Source organism: Pteropus vampyrus, unplaced genomic scaffold, assembly GCF_000151845.1.
Source record: "Pteropus vampyrus isolate Shadow unplaced genomic scaffold, Pvam_2.0 Scaffold171, whole genome shotgun sequence".
Classification (NCBI taxonomy): domain Eukaryota; kingdom Metazoa; phylum Chordata; class Mammalia; order Chiroptera; family Pteropodidae; genus Pteropus; species Pteropus vampyrus.
In genome coordinates, this window is record NW_011888952.1 from 3,024,585 (window position 1) to 3,043,638 (window position 19,054).

Here is a 19,054-nt window from a genome sequence, read left to right on the forward strand (position 1 = left end):
AGCAGGCTGATGTAAAAGGCTCCTAGTCTGAATTTGAGGTGAGTCCCTCCCACAGGTCACCAAGGCCAACCTTAAGCAGCTGCCAACTGAGTGCAGCTCTAGCCAGGTGATCCTTAACCACCTCTGTTTTAGAGACAGAGAAATGGCAGCCCAGACAGGTGAAGACAACTTGCCCAAGGTCCCACAGCCGGCGAGTACAAGAAGAGATTTTTTAAAGCCAAGTTTGATAACAGATTTGTCCTACAACAAAATCACCTTGAGACCAGGGAAAACAGATGGCCTTCTACATTAAAGCCCCCATGAATCGGAACCTCTTGCAACAAAGACCTGCCACATTCATCATTCCTGTTTAACTCTGGAAGGTGTGTGACAGTAGCATTAGGGATGAACACAGGACATGATCTACTACCTGGTGGGAGCCCCTAGTGCCCAACAAAGCAGGGCTTCCTTGTTTCTAGACAGTGAAACTTGATAGGGCTCAGGCAGTATGTAAATCAAAGAGACAGCTGCCCAGGAGAGGGAGAGCCACGCGCCCATATTTTGGCACCTGCCCTATGCTTCCTCCGGTCATGCTGGGGCCTTCAGTCAACACAACCCTTCTGAGGTCAGCCTGGCTCCACAAATCTCACCCACTGTTCAAACTTTAGGGTACAGTTTCTTTTAATAGTCTGTGAGAAAACAAATCCTCAACACCAGAGTGTTGAAGAAATGAAAGGGAAGCTGAATAGAAGAGGCAAGTAGGATGAAGCACTCCTGGGGCCAGGAACATGGAGGGTTTCTTATGCCCCAACCCCACACCCTCAGGGCTATCAGAGACACTGCCAATGGGAAAATGATAGACAGATGGATGCGGTTATGGAGAAGTTTTCCTCAAGGATTCCTGGTTTCCTAGGCTAGTCACTTCCCTTTACTTCTCCAGTGTCCAGCAGGTAGCACCACAAGGCAAGAACTGCACCTGGAGCAGCCTAGGGACAGCTGTGGGATAGAGGAGGCAGCACAGATAGCCAGGAGCGTGAATGATCCCAGGGGACATTGAAGCCATCACAGTAGACATCTTTTGCCTCTTTTTCAAGAGTGAGCAGACTTCAAATGAAATTTTCCTACTTGAGCCTTTTGCCAAAAAAAGGGTTGCAAAGCAAGTTTTCAGCTCCTAGGTTTGAGAGCAAGGGGCTATGCTCAGCAGTGAGGTGTTTTAAGTGCCAGTCTGGATTAGCTGGCTAAAGCGGACAAGATCCTCAAGATGAAAGGAAACGATCACCAAAAAGGAGCACCTGTACCTGCCTAGTGAAAGAAGGAAAATCTTCAAGTCGGTCTCGGTAACTCAACTTGCTTTAATAAGACCCCACACTCTTCTGCCCTGTTTCCCTACTCAAACACAAACAGAGCAGCAAATAAATAAATAAATAAATAAGTGTCCTGAGCTCCATCTCCTCTAATCTCCTATCTAAAGAACTGGAAGAAACATGGGGCCAAAGCTACTTTCAAACTGCAGAACTGTGGAGCCAAGGTCGCTTCTAAGGTCATCTGTTCACATCCCTGTGGCTCAGAGGGCTCAGACCTCTGCCAAGAGGTTGGCTACTTGGCAACATTTTATTCCTTTGGATACTGGCCTAGACACCCGCTTCACAGAACCAAGCTGCCACTCCCACCTTCCTCCCACCTCCTGACAGATACCCGCTGTGGCCCAACTCAGGCAGATGTCTTTTAGATAGTCTTTTTTTGGAAGGAAGTATTAAGAACACCCATACAAGCAGAGCTGGCCCTACCCACACAGCTGAGGCAAGAAACATATCTGGCCTGGCCTTTAACCTGTCCAGTGCCCAGACATGGCCCATAAGCCCTCAGATAAGTGACTGATAAGCATGGGTCCTTAACCACAGCTAGTTTACTGAGCATTTGTGGAAAAGATGAGTATTTATGTGCTAGGTACTTCACTCCATTACCTCATTTCAACCCAAACTTATTATGGAGGCTAGGATCATTACTCCCGCTTTAAAAATGGGCTGAAAAATATAGGCTCGAAAGAGAAGTGGTTTTTTCCCCTCACGTTACACAGCTATGATTGGCAAAGCTGGGAGCGAAACCCAGATCTGACCAAAACCCATGCTAACCCCGTAACACACTGATCTTTCTTCCCAAGAAGTCTTTTGGAGCTCCAAGTTTTCTCAGGGTCTCAAGCTGGCAATGCCCTTAAGCTTCTCATCACTCATCCCTGGTCTGGAGCTCTGGTCCCATACAAGAACATATCAAACATGGAACAGGAACCCTATGTATTGCAGAAAGCAATCTGGTTTCCTTGCCTCATTAAACAGAGCCTGGGACCAGAGCTCATTGCTTATAATGAGCAGTTAGTAGGTGGTGGAAAATGGGGGAAGAGCAGCTAGCTGGGCAGCAGAGGTTGGTTCCTATGTTGCTACCTAACTATTCAACCAGACTGCCGGGTGTCCCTCAGACAAGTTTTTATGCTCTTCAGGCAGCTCAGCTCACGCTGGGCTCAGTGATGGCACCAAACCCCTCTTCAGTCATGAACAGGGCTGTGCTAGCAACTCCCCAACCCTAAAGATGTTTGACTCCGGAGCAGAGGCCAAGGCCACATGGTGCTGGGCCACTTACTAACCAAGGCTTCGGAAGGAATATGAGCTCAGAACATTGGTCCTGCCTCTTCCTAGCCCCCAACCCTGTAGCTGATGAGAGATTTAACAGTGGTCCAAAAATGGAGCTCAATCAGAAGATGCTGCTGTGGCAGCTGATAGGGCAAAAAAACCACCAGTCTTCCCGGTGAGGGGTACGGGTTGGGGCTGGATAATGATCAGTACCCCACAGAACTTTCTTCCTAACCTGACACCCACTTCTTCACTTTGAACAAACCTTTATTAATTCCTTTTACAGAGAAGTCCTGCTTTAAAAGAGATATGCTTGTGGAATTCAGGAATTTGGAGCATATGAAACCTGGAGAATTCACATTATAAGGGGAATTCTGGCTGTCACAGATAGCTTTACTAAAGGGTTTCTTTCCATATAGTTCCCCCTGCCGCATTAAAAAGCTGATTGCAGGGAAGCTAATGACAGGATCCCGCAGGCACTTTAAGATAAAAGAGACTAAATTAATTTTAATGTTAATAGAAATGCATAATTAGAATGCTCCAAATCTGATTAATCTAGTCCTTCAGAACCTCTGGCAAACAGGCATCCAATCCAGAACCTTATCGCCTGGCCAGCCCAGCTGGGCTCCAAGTGGGCATTCCCAGAATAGCCCAGCAGAGCCATCAAACACCTCACAGCAGCCTACCTCACGCCTCTCCAAGGCTGTGTGTCCCACTTTGGTTCAGCTATCCCAGCCTCAACCAGGCCCTCGCACACAGGACTGAGAAGCTGGAAGATACCCTGACCCTTCTCAGCCTCTAAGGGAGGGGCCTTGGTGGCTCCCCCGGACTGGCCTTAAGAGTCTGAACCACCTAGTCAGGCAGAGAACCACTAGTGATACTGAGAGAAACTATCACAAGATTGGAAATAGGTTCTTTGGCAAGAAGAAGGGAATAATAAAAAGCTGGAGTGTGAGAAGAGGTGGAGTGCTGCCTCGACAGGGGAACCCATAGGAATTGGACAGTAAAGACTGGGACAGGGCTCCAAAAGACAAGAGGAATCTTCTGGTTTCCCTTCCAGTTGTCTACCAATGTTGCACAGGCAGAAAAGGAGGCAGAGATGATGAGCAAGAACTCCAGCCCAGAATGGCAAGGGTCACGCAGTGTTGCCGCAGACCTGGAGCAGCCCCTTGGAAAACCAGACAAGGGTGGCATGGCAGTGAGCATACAGAGAGGATATGAATGAGCACAGGTATGTGAGCTAGTTTGCCTAGCACCATTTCTGCTCAGCCACCTCCACCAAACCTCCTGAGGTCAGAGGGGTCATAGTCTGTTTAACAGACTCAGCTACAGCACTGGCAGACACATCAGTGCTCCGAGCTGAAGGGCTCACCTTCAGAGATGAGTACATAAGACCCATGTGGACAGTGCAGTCCATAGCTCCTACTTGCCTACTGCTGATCTGCTCTGCCTACGTGGGGAGGAGACTTTTCTCCATCTTCCTCCATTTCCTGCTTTTGCCCAGAGAAAAACCAGAGGGTTGGTGATGAGAGGAGGGTTCCAGAAGTTTCAGGTCTTTGCTTAATATGCTTGTGACTTTGGGGCTTGGTTTCCTTTTTGGTATAGGCCTATTACAAGAAAAGGCCTGAAACTTCTAGAGCAGTACATGGCAGAGCTGGGCTTGAATCTAGGGTGGACGCAAATGCTCAGGCTCTTTCTGCTAAATGCCTGTTTCTCCCCTAGAATTTATTAAGGACCCCTTAAGTCCTACACTGCTTTGTTTCTCCAAAAGGGCCAGACATTCTCAAGGCTTTAGAAAACAAAGCAATTCACAGAATTCTTTCCCTGGGGGCCTCACATGGGAAGACTGCTATAGGTCAGCTAGGAAGTGCTTTCCCCACATGTCAGACCACCCCTCAATCCTAAGCCCCTGCCCAGTGCCCAGCTTTAATCCCATCTAGTAAACATCATTCCTGCAGCAACTCCAGCCACACCTGTCTATTGTGGCCGAGCACAACATTTTCATACTGACCTATTCCAGGTATACAGAGTCTCCTGAGGTTTGCCCCAGTCATGCACATCTAGCCTAGCTCCCTATTATCTGTTCTCCTCACTGTTCCACCAATTCAGACATGGCATGCGAGAGCCAGAAGGGACTAGACCCATCTCTTTAAAGAGAACGTAAGGTCTGTGGGGAAGGAGGTGAGGTAGTGGGCTGAAATCTGCCAAAGGCAACAGGTAAAAGCAGCCCTGACTCTCTGCCCATCACATCAGAACCCCTACGTCTTCTGGATTTCCCATCTGCCAGGGCTCTCAAACCACTATACAAACTAGCTCTTGCTCTGTACCCAAACATTAACTCATCCTCAAAATAGTAGGTTGGCCCAGAAGCTTGTAATCCCCTCTGGCCTCCTCGGTATACTGCCCACCAGGCCGCATGTGAGGAACCCTGTCCTAAGATACCACCTGAGGTACAACCTCTGGTGCTGAACGCCACCCTCCAGCCTTATTAAGAGGGGAAGATTAGCCACCTCCACCAATAGGGGCTTTGGAGCTCCTCACCTGGCTTTGGGAACCTCCAGGGGACTGCTACCTAATCTGAAAAAGTTGTCAGAATGGTTTGAGGAGGAGGAGCTGGAAGATTTGGCTTCTATCAGCCCTTGGTGGGAAGGCAGGCGGTCCTCCGAGGGCTGCGGCCGGCTCCAGAGCACACTCTGTGGAGAAGATGAGTGGCTCTTCCTCCTGCAGTGGAAAGAGTAGGTCTGTTGGCCAAGGGGCCGCCCTAGGCAAGCCCTCATCTCACTTTTACCAAATCTCAGGGCCCAGTCTTTACTTCCGGTCGGAAAATACCACATGGGAGTGGGCATACATCAGAACTCCCTTAGGCATGACTATGGGCAGCAAGAGCTGGCTCTTCAGGCAGGGACGGTGGCATCAGGACAACACCGCCCTAACTGGCCTCAAAGCGCATGCTAGAAAACAGATCCTTAAATAAGTTCAGTAACTGCCCCTCCCTCCACAATTGTTATATAAAATCTTGAGCCATTTGTCTAGGGAGAAAGGTTCTCAGGTTTCATCAGATTCTCAGGTCATCAGGTTCTCAGGTTTCATCAGATTCTCAGGAGTTGACCCTTAAACCAGTTCCCCAATCATCATTTTGCACTCATCCCTTATTTTCTTCTTTTTTCCAAACTGGCCCCCACCTGTCAGGCAAAAGATACAAGGGAGCTCCCCCAGAGAGACTCTTTAATACCAGCCTCCCCTCACCTCGCTCTGTCTGCCCAGCCCGGCAACTTCTTTCCTCATCCCACAGGGAGTCCAGGCCCTTTATACTCCTGGGCCACCACAGGCAGTGCCCCTCACCAACCAGATGGTTGGCCTCAGAGGCCCATAAGAGACAGCAGGGAATGGAGCTATGCTCTTGGCCCTACTGTCAGGGCCCCCCTTTGTTCCTGGGACTCCCTGGAGCTGGTGGCCCTGGGCCACAGCTGTGAGCAAGCTTAGTTGCAGCCTGGCCCTTTACCAAGCTGCTTGAGTCTGTGCTCCTGCAGGGACCAGCTCCACGGCTTCATAGATGAAGCTCCCAGCAGCTCCTGGGGAGCTCTCCATGACCAGGGAGAAGTCGCTGCCAAGGCTGGTGGTGCTGCCACGGTCCTTTCGTCCTGAAAGAAGCCAGTGCCATTGATCAGTACATTATCTTCTCCCACTACTGGTCTCCTACTTCTTCCAAACCATAAAACTGGAGAAAGAAGCTTCTAGAACAAACAATGCTTGTATGGTCTATACTCAGAAAGATTCACAGAGGAAGGGAAATCTGCTAGAGCCTGTGACTCACTTAGCATGCAGATATCTTCCAGGGTGAAGCCTGCATCCCGGGCTGGCAAACTCTTCCTCCTATAAACAGAACCCAGAAAGGTGAATTCCAGATTGGGCTGGGATCGTCTTTGACTCCCGTCCCCAACACTGCCCACCTAGGAAAAATGCTCCAACTCACTGGCAACTCATGGAGACAGGTCCTACCTAGTGTTACAAAATGCCAGATCCACTTCTGGAAGGCCAGCAAAGTCTGCCTCTTCCCTATGAGCTTCGCCCCTAAGAGTTCAAGTCTGGTCCAACACACTAGGAGTTTGGAATTGGAAGGTAAGGGAACTCAGAAATGATGTCAATTGTCACATGGGCCCTAAAGCAACTACCAGACAAGACTCCTGTTTCCCAGGCTAGAAGCAACTCTCCTCCATGGTGATGGACAGCAATCTGCTCAGGCAGGCGAATGGGCTCCTTTGGCCAGAGTCCTTTACTCCTCTGGCAGTAAAAGACTGTTCTCCTAGTTACCAGAGACCACTCATCTGTCCCAAAACCTTTCTGCTAACATGACTCCCAACCCTGCCTCACTGGTCTTCAACAAGGATCCCTACCCTGGCCTCAGAGGGAAGGCAGGGAAAGAAAGCCAGCCTGTCAAGCATGCAAGGAAGCAGGGCAGGGGTTAAGAAGGCAAATAAGACCCTGCTTGTCCTAAAGTGGCCCTTCCTAGAGTGCCTTGGCCCCAGGGTGAGAGAGCAGGCCTTTCCTTACCTCTGTGTCTTCAGAGCAGAGAACTCCTCGGAGATGATATGCTTCAAAAAATTGAAGCAGAAGAAGAAAATCTAAAGAAGAAACCAAAAAGCAGCCCACATGAGAAGACAGCCTTTTCCAGAGAGAAGAATCTAGGTGGCTGAATGCCCAGGAGAGGGCAGCCAGCTACCGGGGTCAGCCCCTAGCTGGAGAGTAGCCCTGCTTTGGGGATCCTGCTAGATATTCTGGTCTGTACATAGTACAGGTGGCAGAGAGGACTCAGCAGCCCAGGCACATGCACTTGGGCTGGGGCAAGGAAGGAAGGGACCGTGTTTCCTTCTTGGGAATGCAAGAAGGTAAACCAGGGATTTTTCAAACTCTTGAAATTCAATATGCATGTTCTCAAGCTTTTGAAAAGGATGAAGAGAACAGAAGCTTCTCCCCTCAGCCTCTCCCTAGAACCCCAGGGAGAGAGGCTAACAGGGAAAGACAGCTGGGAGAGAGATTATCTGGAGACAAAGAGATTAAATGGATACAAATTAAGGAGCACCAGAAGGAAAAGGGACCAGATTTTATGGTCCAGATGTCCAGAAATAGTGATTCAGGAGAACCAGGGGTGAGGGGCAGGCACTGTCTGACCTAGAGCCCACAGTGCTCAGCTGTGAGGGGCAGTCTAAGTATGAGATGGCACAGGCAGGAGGTGGCTCCTGCACTCCCGCCACATCCCCAGTACCACCAGCAAATTCTCTCTTCTTCCAGCCATCGTCCTAGTCAAATGGACCTCCATGAAATGCTCACAAGGCATAGTCTCTGCAGTTTTTAAATTCTCCAGTAATTATGAGAGGTGTGGTCCATGAACCCTTCCAGAGCCCCATATTATTTCTTCAAAAAGAAAGAAAGGAAGGGAGGGAGGGAGGCAGGCAGGCAGGCAGGCAGGCAGGCCAGGTCAGTATGAAAATGTTGTGCTATATGAAATTAAATAGTTGTTTTCACGAAAGACTTTTAGTCTTTAACATGCTAATGTACTCTGTGAACCTCCAAGACAAGGCAGAGAAACAGAGTGCTGTTTAATAGACCTCAGTGTTTTGTTTTTATTTTTTAAAGCATCAATATCTTGAATGTCTGGTAGGGTAAGAGAAAAGCCCATGCCCTGAAGCGCAACCTCCCAGATAAGGAGACCCTCTTGTGTATGCCAGGAGATGGCCAAGCTTCGAATCCAGACACCACTGGGCTCAGCCTCACCCTCTGCACAGTCTCTGAAGACAGAATCTAGCCTGCTTCAGGGGTGGGGGAGAGGGCGTGGAAGGCAAGTGTCCTAAAGTAGCCAGCGAGTCTCAAAATGAGAGGCTGCAAAGGGGCTTTATGTGCTGATATCAATGCCAAAGTCACTGCCTCTAACAGAGTTCACGGAGGCCTCTGTGGAACAGGCTTATGAGCTCTGCAGCCCTGGCAGATGCGATAAGTGCTCAGAAGAGATTTAGAAGGGGCAAGGAGCAGCTATGAGGGAGGAACAAAAGAAAGAGACACTAGATAAAATGCCTGGAAAAGAAGGCAGTCTCAGGAGGGCGAGAAAGATGTTTTAGGAAAATAAGAGGGAGACAGTGAGGGCAAAAGAAAAAGAGCTAACCCCATGTGACAGCTCCCACACTGGGCAAATGGACTCATACTCTTTCTGAAGCAGCATGAGCGACAGCAGGAGACTCAAGGTTAATCACATTACCCAAGGTCACCCAGGTAATGAGCAAGGCAACTTTGATTCAAACGTAGGTCTAACTCCAGACCTGTGTATGAGGAAAACAAGCATACTAAAGAGGTAAAGATTGCAAAAAGCAGCAAACAAGATGGGCCACGGAGAGATCAGAGATCAGCAAGAAAAAGGGACAGCCCCAAGAAAAGAAGGGGACCCTGGCTATGCCTGATCTGAGGCTGGTAGTGAGGAGCAGGGCAGGACCTTGCTTGCACAGACAGCCCTGGGGCTTAAAAGTTGCTGAGTGGGTGTGATGAGAGTAGAGAGGACAGGGAAGAGCATCTGGGTTTTAGCTATAAGGATGAAGGGCACAGAAAAGGACTTATAAATTGGTTCCAGAGCTGAGTGCAGAAAATAAGGTCACCCATGAGAAGCAAAAAGAGGGGAAAAAGGACTGACACTCAAAGGTCACAGGCAGCCACATGGGCAAGTATCATCTCTACCAAGCAAGAGAGGAACCGAGACTCAAAATGGGGGCTACTATGCTGGTGCTTTCCCTGCCATGCTGCCTAATCCCAGCATGCACCAGGAAAGGGTGGACACCAAACAGAATGTCATCTTGTCCTTCTTTGCATATAAGAGCCTAAGCTCTTGGAGTTCTGGCATGTGCTGACAGACTGTGAGCAATACCCACCTCCTCTCCTTTGCTGAGCCGATCTACCAACATGTGCCTGCAACAAAAAGGAAAGGAGGTCAAAGTGAGCAGTGCCGAGATGGGAGGGCAAAGGGGACCCAAGTCACAGGGACTGTGACTTTGACACCATAGCCTCAGGTAAGGCCTGACCAGCATCTTTCAGTCTTTCCCAAGGGGGGAGAATTATCCTCACCTCCAACCCTGTCACAGAAGCCACTGTACCCACATACACACAGAAACGTAGTTCTCAAGGTACCACCCCTACCCCACAACTGATATTCCCCAAAGACTTACCCAAAGAGGAACCAGTCATAGGCCACAGTTAGGTAGAGGATTTCAGCAGGCTTCAGGGACGTGTGGATGAGCCCATCCTGGAAGAGACCGGAGAGACATGTCAAGATCAGAAAGATGCCTCTCCATGACAAAGCTCCCTCTTTTTCCCAGGAGCTGAACCACAACTGTAGACCCAGTGACAACCACCTACCCAACATTCCTAGGAACAGGGTTAAACACAATACCTGCTCCAACTTGGGGTCCCTCACTCCAAATCTTCTCTACTTTCTGGAGGTAGCCCTAATGCTCTAAGAGGGCAGATCTTCATAGGGGCCTCTGAATGCTCCCTGACCCCATGGCCCAGCCCATCCATACTCACAGCCCACAAGGAAAGGCGCAGAAGAGAGATGAAGAGGGGGGTCCGATCCCAGCCTGAGATACAGTGTACCAGCAGCCCGCTGTCATCTACTCGGGAACCACAGAACAGGAGGTCCAGAAGAGAAGCAAACATGGGCTGATGAGAAGGGGACATGCCACTCTTCTGGCCTGATATGAGAGCCAGGCCACTCCTAGTCTCCCTCTTCCTGGAGGGCCTCCCCATGATCCTTCTCCAACCTAGTCCCAGAAAAAGGGCGGAGGACAGGAGGGAGACCTGTCTATCTGCAGCGTCTTTTATTTCTTCTGGCTACAGTTCTTGGAGTACTTTTAGGAAAGCAGTAATGCCTGGACAGTCTACTCTGCCCAGGTCATTTAGGTGGGGCTGACCTGAATGTCCCCACCCAGCATTTCTCAAGGGAGCACTACAGGTATTTTGGAGGAAGATAATTCACTCTGCAGTGTTGTCCCAAGGACATTTAGGATCCTTGGCTAACATTCACCAAATGCTGGTAGCCCTTCCCTAGTTCCTGCAACACTCAACTCTCCAGAACCCCCTTGAGGGGCAGTACTGCCCCAGATAGAGAACCACTGCCTAGGTCCAGGGGCAGGAATCTGACTTTTTTATAAAGCTAGCCACAGTTACTGGTTCAAGGATGGGCCCTTGACCCAAACTGGGCCAATGAGCATGAGCTCTGGGACAGAGGCAGTCTCTTTTTTCTGGAGGAGTTAAGATGGCAGGAAACAAGTCTGGAAAGGTTATTGGCCATGAAGCTAATTAGACAGCGGGTATGAGAAATGAGATTCTTTGTGACATTTGTTAGGCACCTGGCTCTGCCTTTGGGCCTTCTTGGTTGTATAAGCAAGTATATTTCCACTTGTTCAAGCGAGTGAAATCCCACACAAAGTCCTGACTGATATTGAGGAGTTAGAGTCAGCACGCCCCAGAGACATCAAGTGCTACAGAGACACCATCCAATTAAAACAGCCAACTAGGGTGAGCTGACAGGCCCTGTATGAGTTTTTGTGTGCCCAATAAGAAGCCAGGACTGATTTTCTCTCATCTTTCTGAATTAAAAGAGGGTATTCCGGCCCCCGCATACAGCGCTGATGCTCAAAGCTCAAAGGCCAGCTGACCCAGTGCAGAAACATCCTGTATGGGATTCAGATAGTAACAAGTTCATTATTTTGTTTTCTAGGGTTTTGAGGACATGCAATAAAGCTGCCAATGGAAAAGGGAATCCCCAAATCCTTCTACCCAGAGCAAAAATAATGTATGTGGCCCCAACGAACACACATGCACAGTGTCATGACCTGGGAACACCCAAGAGATCCATGGCTTGAGGGCTCAGGCAGAGGCAGACTCACCATCGCTGTTAATTATGGAAAGCAGCAGTTTCAGGTAGTTTTGTGTTTGTTGCACCAGATCCCAACTCTGTTGAGGAAGAAGGATAAAAAGGGACTGGGAATTTGAAGTATTTAAAAAACAAAATGTTAAGAGTTATTCTAGGGCAACAAATACCGAAGGCTCTTGGTCACACGTAATAAGTCCCAAACCCCAGATAATCCAAGACTTTACTTCCTACTCTGAAAGCTCTTTCCACCTCTCCCTGCACCCTCACCGCACAGGTCCCCCTTACTCAGTGTGTTCTAACCCACGATAGTGAGGAAGGGGAAGCCATGCAGAGGCCTGAGCAACCCACAGCCCCACACCCACCAGCAGCAGTCATCCATATGGGCTCCCCATTTGGCTCTTGAGGGAGTTAAGAGAACAAAGAGCCTTGAGCCCATGGCCACTGTCACCAAACAGAAAGAGTCTTTCCTTAATCTATCGCATCTCAGAAAGCAAGGAAAATATCAACCTTCTCATCAACCATGTTTCATTTGCTTTTTACTGCTATTCACTGCATACTGTCTTTTGATGAATAATAAATGCAGTCTGTTTGGCAGACAGAATCTTTTAAAACAGGAGGCCCATGAGGCGGGAGATGAAAAATAGGCAAAAGCTATAAAGAGATTGGAACCTGTGTTCTAGCCCAAGTAAGAGGTCTAGACCAGATGCTCTTAGGAATAGTCTACTTGGAATCTGGAATTCCATGGAGGGGCTTGACCCAGTTCTGTAGCTCTCTTCCACCTAGCAGGGGGGAAAGCCTGCAACAACTGCTTATCAGTGTTCTAGGGCTATGCAGAGAGGGCGGTATGCGAGTGAGAAAGCACTTTCCGGGGTGAGAGTGAACACGGCACCTGTAATTGGAATGGTTTTCCCAGGAATTTAAATCAGGCTCATTTACCTGACCCTCTCACAGACCCTAGAGAGTCCTGACCCACTTTCAGCAGCTCCAGAGACAGCACTGCACTGCTACACTAATGAAGTCATTACCCATAGTAGCACCAGGGTCTCTCCACTCATCTGGCTCAAACATGTCAGACACATCATTGCCAATAGATTTCCTGAGAGCTGTAATTCTAGCAAGGTGAAAAAAGGAGGAGCGGGAGGCAGGAGCTATGCCACACAAAGCCCAGAGAGGTCAGGAGGGCTGAGGGAGTAGGCAGCCAGGAGTGGGCAGGACCCAGCCAAGGACTGGAGCCTGCGGAGCTCCAACCACGGTGGCTGTTCAAAGGCGATGCCAACAACCAGGGAAGACAGTAGATTCACACTGAGCCCAGTGCTGGGGTAGGAACCACAGGCTGGGCTGGCACAAGCCCAAGGTCACACAGCTAAACTGTGCTGGGACATGAACCCAGCTCTGCCAACTATGAAGTTCACATTCTTAATCACGTGCTACAGTGCAGGGACATTTCCTACATACCAGAGTAAGAAACAAGTTTGGCAGACACGAGGAAGACCTGGGAAATGCGTTAAAATCTTGGCTCATCTCTGACTCTCATCCGACATGCAGCATGAAAAAGTATCTGGGTACAGAGCTAAGCACCATGCCTCTGCTTATGTTTCAATGCCTGGAGTACTCTTCCCTCCTGGCTAGCAAACTCCTACTCACCCTGCAAAGGCCCAGCCCCATTATTTTCTCTACAGAGTCCACTGGTCAATAGCCCTACTATGGAGGTGATGGCTATGTTATTGCCTCTTTTCCTGAACTGAATCCAGTTTGGGCAGAGGCCATTTTGGCATCTCTGCAGCTCCAAGGCTTAACGCTTAGCGACCAAGACGCACCTGCAGAATGTCCTTCACAACCTGTTCACGGTCAGGGGCTAACTTGAGGAGAAGCGGACACTGGAAGGGGTCTTAGGGCAGAGAAAGAAGCAGCAGACCTCTGTGGAATTCCAGCTGGTTGCATGGAAGGCAGCAAGTCCCAGACACACACTGCCACCAGTGCTCGGGCACTGTGAACATCACTGAGGGTCTGGCCCTGGGACACAGTGAATGACAACGTCAGCCCTCATGGGGCTCCAAGAGAGGTAAGGCGAAGTGAACTGCCGCAGGTATAATGACTAAAAGGAAACCTCTAGGATGCTGCAGGAGCACGTAATCAGTGAGGTGACCCTAGCCTCATCCACAGGGACCATTAGAGAAGGCTTCTTGGATGTGGTGCACACATACAAGAGGGAAGGAAAAGGAGACAAGGATTTCTGGAAGAGAAATTAGGCAAGCACAATCTTGGAGAGCAGTGTTCTCTAAGGGGCTGAAAGGAGGCCAGTGTAGTTGGAGAAGAGGATAGCTAGCCAGTCACAAGAATAAGGCTGGACCACGGGGAGCTGGGTGGGCCGTGAAAGGGTCTTTGGGCTATCTCCTGAGGAAAATGGGAAAGCAAGTGGCAGGTTTTAAAGAAGGGGATGACAGTTATGACCATGCTCCATCATTTGAGTATTGCTATCCGTTGAGGCCCTATTCAAATGTTTTACTTTCGCTGTTTCCAGTGACCCTTCAATGTGGCCCCAGGCTCAGACATGAGATTCACTGAGATGACAGTGGCCTGGACTAGGCTAGTGACATGAGACTGAAGAGTTTCACCAGGGGCAGAAATTTAGAGAATTGATGGGACCTGGCAATGATTGTGAGGGGAGAGAAGTACCTAAGTTTCGAGTTTGAACAACTGGGTAGATGGTGGAGGGCCTAGGGGGACTCTAGGTTGTGGCCAATTTCATTTCAGACAGCTCAAGTTTGAGGTGGCTGCATGGAGGAACCCTTGCAAAGGGTGATGGCGATATAGAACACCAAAGAAAGGCCTGGCCCAGAGTCCCAGGTTTGGACTATTGGCAGTCGGCTAATGCAGTGGACGATGAGTGAGATTACCTTAGGAGATCAGGAGTAATGGGGAGCCTTGGACCCCCATGCTGAAGGAGCTGAAAGGACAGAACCCATATCTGGCCGAGGAAGAAGATGGTAGGAGGCCCAGTGAGACCAACCAGTTGAGCGACTGGAGAGGCAGGAATATTATTTTGTGCCTAAAACATTAGTGTTCACTTGCTTAAGTTAGCAAGCTAGTAGCCTACTTCTTGATTATCATCATTAAAATCAATCTGGCATTTCAGTTAAGAGGACCCTTTCACACGGTAATCAGATTTGAACCCTGCCACAATGCTAAAATAGGTGTTGTCAACTCCACTTTCAGATAAAAGTGAGGTCACTTGCTCAAGGCCACAGAGCCACGCAAGAAGGGCTGAGCAAGCCAGGGTCTAGATACAGGGCATCTATCTATTAAGCAGGACTCCTCCTCCCATACATAGGACTCCATCCTAGAGAGACAAACATCCTCACATTGTCAACACATCAAATCCCTACAGCTTCACCTTATTTGGTGAGAGAGTAGTTCCTCAGATCCAGTTTGTATCTATATAAGGAGAAAAAACATGCCAGAAAGGAAAATAAGGGAGGACTGGGCTGGGCTCGAGACCTCTGCATACAACAAATTAAGAAGGAAGCCTGTAGATCTTTGGCCACTCAATCTGTCTAGGTACAGCCTCGGACTTGAGACCAGAGGACAAGGCCCCCCAACTTGTTCCTGCTACAGCCTTCTGGGGCACGACAAATAGCTGGCTGGCTCTCCTTCCTAACACCCTGTCTCTTGTAGAAACACCTTTGTAGAGAAGACTTGACGCCACTCTAACTCATTCACTCGAAGAGTTATGGAGCATCTGCTTTGTGATTAGGGGCTGGAAGTACAAGATAAAATGAGATAAGCATAGCCTCTGCCTTTACAGACCACTTGCTACCAGGACAACAAAGTCCAACATGATATGGTAGCACACAGCTACCTAAGAAGTGGGCCAGGCCTCTCTTAGGGAGACCTCAAAACAGAATGGGAATTGTCTGGACCTGGGATTAGAGAAAAAGAGGAGGGAAAAACGATGTCTTCTGGGTATTCACTGGCTCAGCCTTTCTAGCTCCAGGCTTTGTGCATTTCTGTGCTAGGGATGCACAAGCCATGTTTCCCTATCCTCCTGGACCTCAGTCTACTGGAGATGGGGAAGCAGATCTCTAAATTAGTGACTAAGGCTCAGTGGAAAATTCCATGATAGATGTGCCCAGGGGTCAATGGGAATGTAGATGCAGGCATCCAACCCTCCAGGATGGGGATTGGGGCAGGGGGAGGAAACATCAGGGAAGGCCTCCTGGAGTTGACATCTGAGCCACATAGAGGCAGTGTGTCTGCCAGACGAGAGGAGCTTGGGAGGTGGCAGCCAGGCAGAGGGAATAGACATGGGGAAGGCGGCAGGAGAACAAGGCTATTTGTCCTGGCTAAAGCAGGTGACAAAGAGACCTCTGACGGCTTTTGGGCTTGTACAGTGGGCTAAACATCCAGTAAGACTAGGAACCTTTCCATGGCAGAAGGTGACAGAGGAGAGGAGCACAGTGGATATAATTTTAAAGCTTCTATAATCAAATGAGGTCAGGCAGCTCTGCACTTCCTCTGGCAGAACACACATTTAAAAGAAAAAATAAAAAAAAGTCACTAAAGCCCAGAGGTGGAAAGCAGACACCATGAGATCCTCTGGAAACAGAACCCCCTGGTGGATGCTGATCTTTGAATGAGTCACATTCAGAAAGCTTGGATTTTCTGGGCCAAGAGAAATCCGGAGAGAGTTAAACAGATAAGCAGTTCCTCCTTTCATAGGCTGTGAGAAGTCAGAGGGTATAAGCCAGGCCTTCAGGTGTCTGCATGAGGGACTTGTGGGGTAGGCAACAGGGGTCCTCTTGGCCCCTTTCCTTAACTTACCCTGCTCAAGTCAGGCCCCTTACCTGATACTGGCTCCAGTCAATGTTTAGAGAGCAAGTCAGGAAGTCAGGGATGCTCAGTGGGGCATCAACGTAGTCCTAGGGACAGAAAAGACACCTGTGAGATGTGGGTTGGTTACCAAGAAAAGACAGGGTGACAAGGCAGATTGCAGCCATGAAGCTGTGGCTACCATAGGCAAGCAGGACGTCCCTCCACAGTGCCTGCCTTCTCCAGGCCAGATGCTTGCACTACCCTAGGGAGTGACAGCTTAAAAATCAAAGGGACCAGATACCACTGCCAAGTGAAGCTTTTCAGTTGGTCACTCAAGTGTTTGTTGCTGAAACAGATGTGATCAACCTGCATTCAGCCTCCAGCAGGCTCCTGTGACCTAGTCCAACTGAGGAAGGAACAGAATGCTGGTCCCATCTTTGACACAGATGGTAGAACAAAGGACTTGTCCTATCTTGTCCCTGCAAACTCCTCTAAAGAAAGGGAGAAACTGAACAGGGAAGAGGAAAATATATATGATGACAATGTAAACATGTATATACAAGGAGAAGAGGGAGAGAAAATAATGAGACTCATTCAGAGAAGAGAAAAAAAAAGGTAGTTATTTTCCCCAAAAAGACTGCTAGCTGCTTAAAGATCCAAGCTGATGAATGTTATTGTTCATACCTGCTTCCAGTTAAAAATGAGCCCTTCAGCCATGTAATCCCGATCCTTATATTCCTTGAAAAATTCACAGCCTGGAAAAGGAGGACAGAATTATGACACAACTCCTTCTAACCTAGTCTCCTTAGATGACCCTGAGTGCTGCAGGACTGAGGTGGCCACCAGCTCACATACTTCTCCACACTGGTGGGCCCTAGAGGAGGCCACAGCCGACATGGGTTGGGAGAGACAGGGAACAAGCCTCCAGTGCTCTTCTGGTTGCTAGTTACTGCCTGCCTGCACACCTCTCTCCATCTGTACTCACTGGTTATTGGTCAGTTCCCCCTCATTTCAGATCCTACTTTGTCCTACATGTTCCCAAAGTGTCAACAGCCAGCAAACAAAAAGCATGGCTTACAATTTGTGTCCCGTCAGCACTATCTCAGCAACTTACGTAGTTGCATAGGATCACTGCTCCTCCTCTCTTATACCAACCTCTCAGGCTTTCAGTGAGGACTGAACATTGAAACATACTGGAAAGGACCACAGACAGTGTCTGAAATGTGACAGGTGCTAAGCGACACATCCATCTCTAACAAATCTGGCCAAGAGGTACTTTTCTGCATCGTTCGCTGGAAAAAAAATCTAAGAAACCCCACTAGGGTAAACCCTTGTGAATATAGAGAGACCAGTGGAGAGAAAGGGCTTAGGGAACATTCCCAGCTTCAGATCTCACGTTTTCATTTAGCTCTTTGACTGCAAACAAGTTGTTTAACTTCTCTAAGCCTTGATTTTCTCATTTGAAAAGTAGTTCTTCAAGGATGAAATGAAATAACACATATAAAACACCTAGCACAGTACAGATACAAGTGGCATTCAAATGGGAGCATATTATTATCATCATGCTGCTGCGGCAACAAAAACTCACAGTGCCAGCTCCACAGCTTACAGTCAACTGCTTGGCTCGAAGAGAATGAGGCTTGCCTTCATAACACAGCATAGTGAGCATCCAGGGGCTGCTGAGGCTTCAAGGAGGATGAGAAAGAACTTTGAGAGTAGCTTCCTGCAGTTACTCTCAGTTTCTCAACCAGGGCCAACACAAACTTTGGAGGGCACATGGCTTTGGCCACAGGTCTAAGTCTGATGAGGTCCCCAAAGGCAAAACGATTGTCTGAATTCTGCGGAAGTGGCCATAGGCCAAAAATTCACATGGAACTCTCCAGCTACTCTTGGGCTAAGTTCCTGTCTGAGGTCATCCCAAGGAAGAAAGAAAAGGTTCCTTTGGAGAGGAAGATCTAGAGAGACACAACTCATGCTTTGTAGACCTGGCTCTCATCCCACACTCTAATACCCCAAAACTTACTGCTGACTGAGAAGTTAGGAAACAATCCTCAGCTGTAACACTTTAACCTATTCTTGGGTGCCTCGCTGGGAGAAAGAGACATATAAATATCAGACAGAGGCCCTGAGCTTCTCAGCCAGGTTTAGAAGAGACACCAATTATCTCTCAGAGCTCCTGTGAAGTGCTTTGTTTTCCCAAACTCAAGATGCTCAAATCAACACCACAGGCTCCAGGCTGAGCTCTGACCAGCCTAAGATGCAGAAACAATTTTTTCTGTGAGAAAGAGAATTAAAATAGACTTGGTACCCAGAGCAATTTGTAACATTCATTACCTGAATAGGCTTCTGAACCCACTGAAAGGTAAGAGGACTGGGATCAAAAGTGGGGTGAGAATAGCCAGTCACCCAAGGAGGAAACAAATTAGACTTGTGCTGGGGAGTTTTGGGCCCCATCTATTTTGGTGCTCTGGAGGAAGTGCTCCCAGAACACTTCTCACTTTCAAGGGCCAGTCTAAGCCCAAGTGAGTTTGATCAAACTATAACTGATACCATCATAGTTCCTGGATGGGCTTCAAAGTCATTAGAGAGCTCAACTGAGACCCCGGAAACTCAGTAAAGTGCATTTTTATGACTTAGTTTGAATAACATCATTTTGTTTCTTTTCCTTGTTATAAATATAGGCATGTAAAGAAGTTCAAGGCATAAGTAAGCAAGTGAAAAGTGC

General features: G+C 48.6%; 1 protein-coding gene across 6 annotated transcripts in view; it reads right to left on the minus strand.

Moving 5' to 3' along the window:
• MTMR14 (myotubularin related protein 14) overlaps positions 1–19,054 on the minus strand; it is a 48,016-nt gene that overhangs the window by 4,898 nt on the left and 24,064 nt on the right. For 5 of the 6 annotated variants that reach the window (XM_011370620.2, XM_011370619.2, XM_023536857.1 and 2 more), the window contains exons 8-17: positions 17,014–17,084; positions 16,362–16,436; positions 11,531–11,597; positions 10,167–10,252; positions 9,809–9,885; positions 9,515–9,551; positions 7,155–7,225; positions 6,418–6,476; positions 6,106–6,244; positions 5,145–5,324 (exon numbers count right to left, since the gene is read on the minus strand). In XM_011370620.2, the coding sequence (XP_011368922.1) occupies positions 5,145–5,324; positions 6,106–6,244; positions 6,418–6,476; positions 7,155–7,225; positions 9,515–9,551; positions 9,809–9,885; positions 10,167–10,252; positions 11,531–11,597; positions 16,362–16,436; positions 17,014–17,084 (862 nt within the window). The remainder of the gene's footprint in view (positions 1–5,144; positions 5,325–6,105; positions 6,245–6,417; positions 6,477–7,154; positions 7,226–9,514; positions 9,552–9,808; positions 9,886–10,166; positions 10,253–11,530; positions 11,598–16,361; positions 16,437–17,013; positions 17,085–19,054) is intronic. The other variant, XM_011370621.2, reaches the window with a different exon arrangement.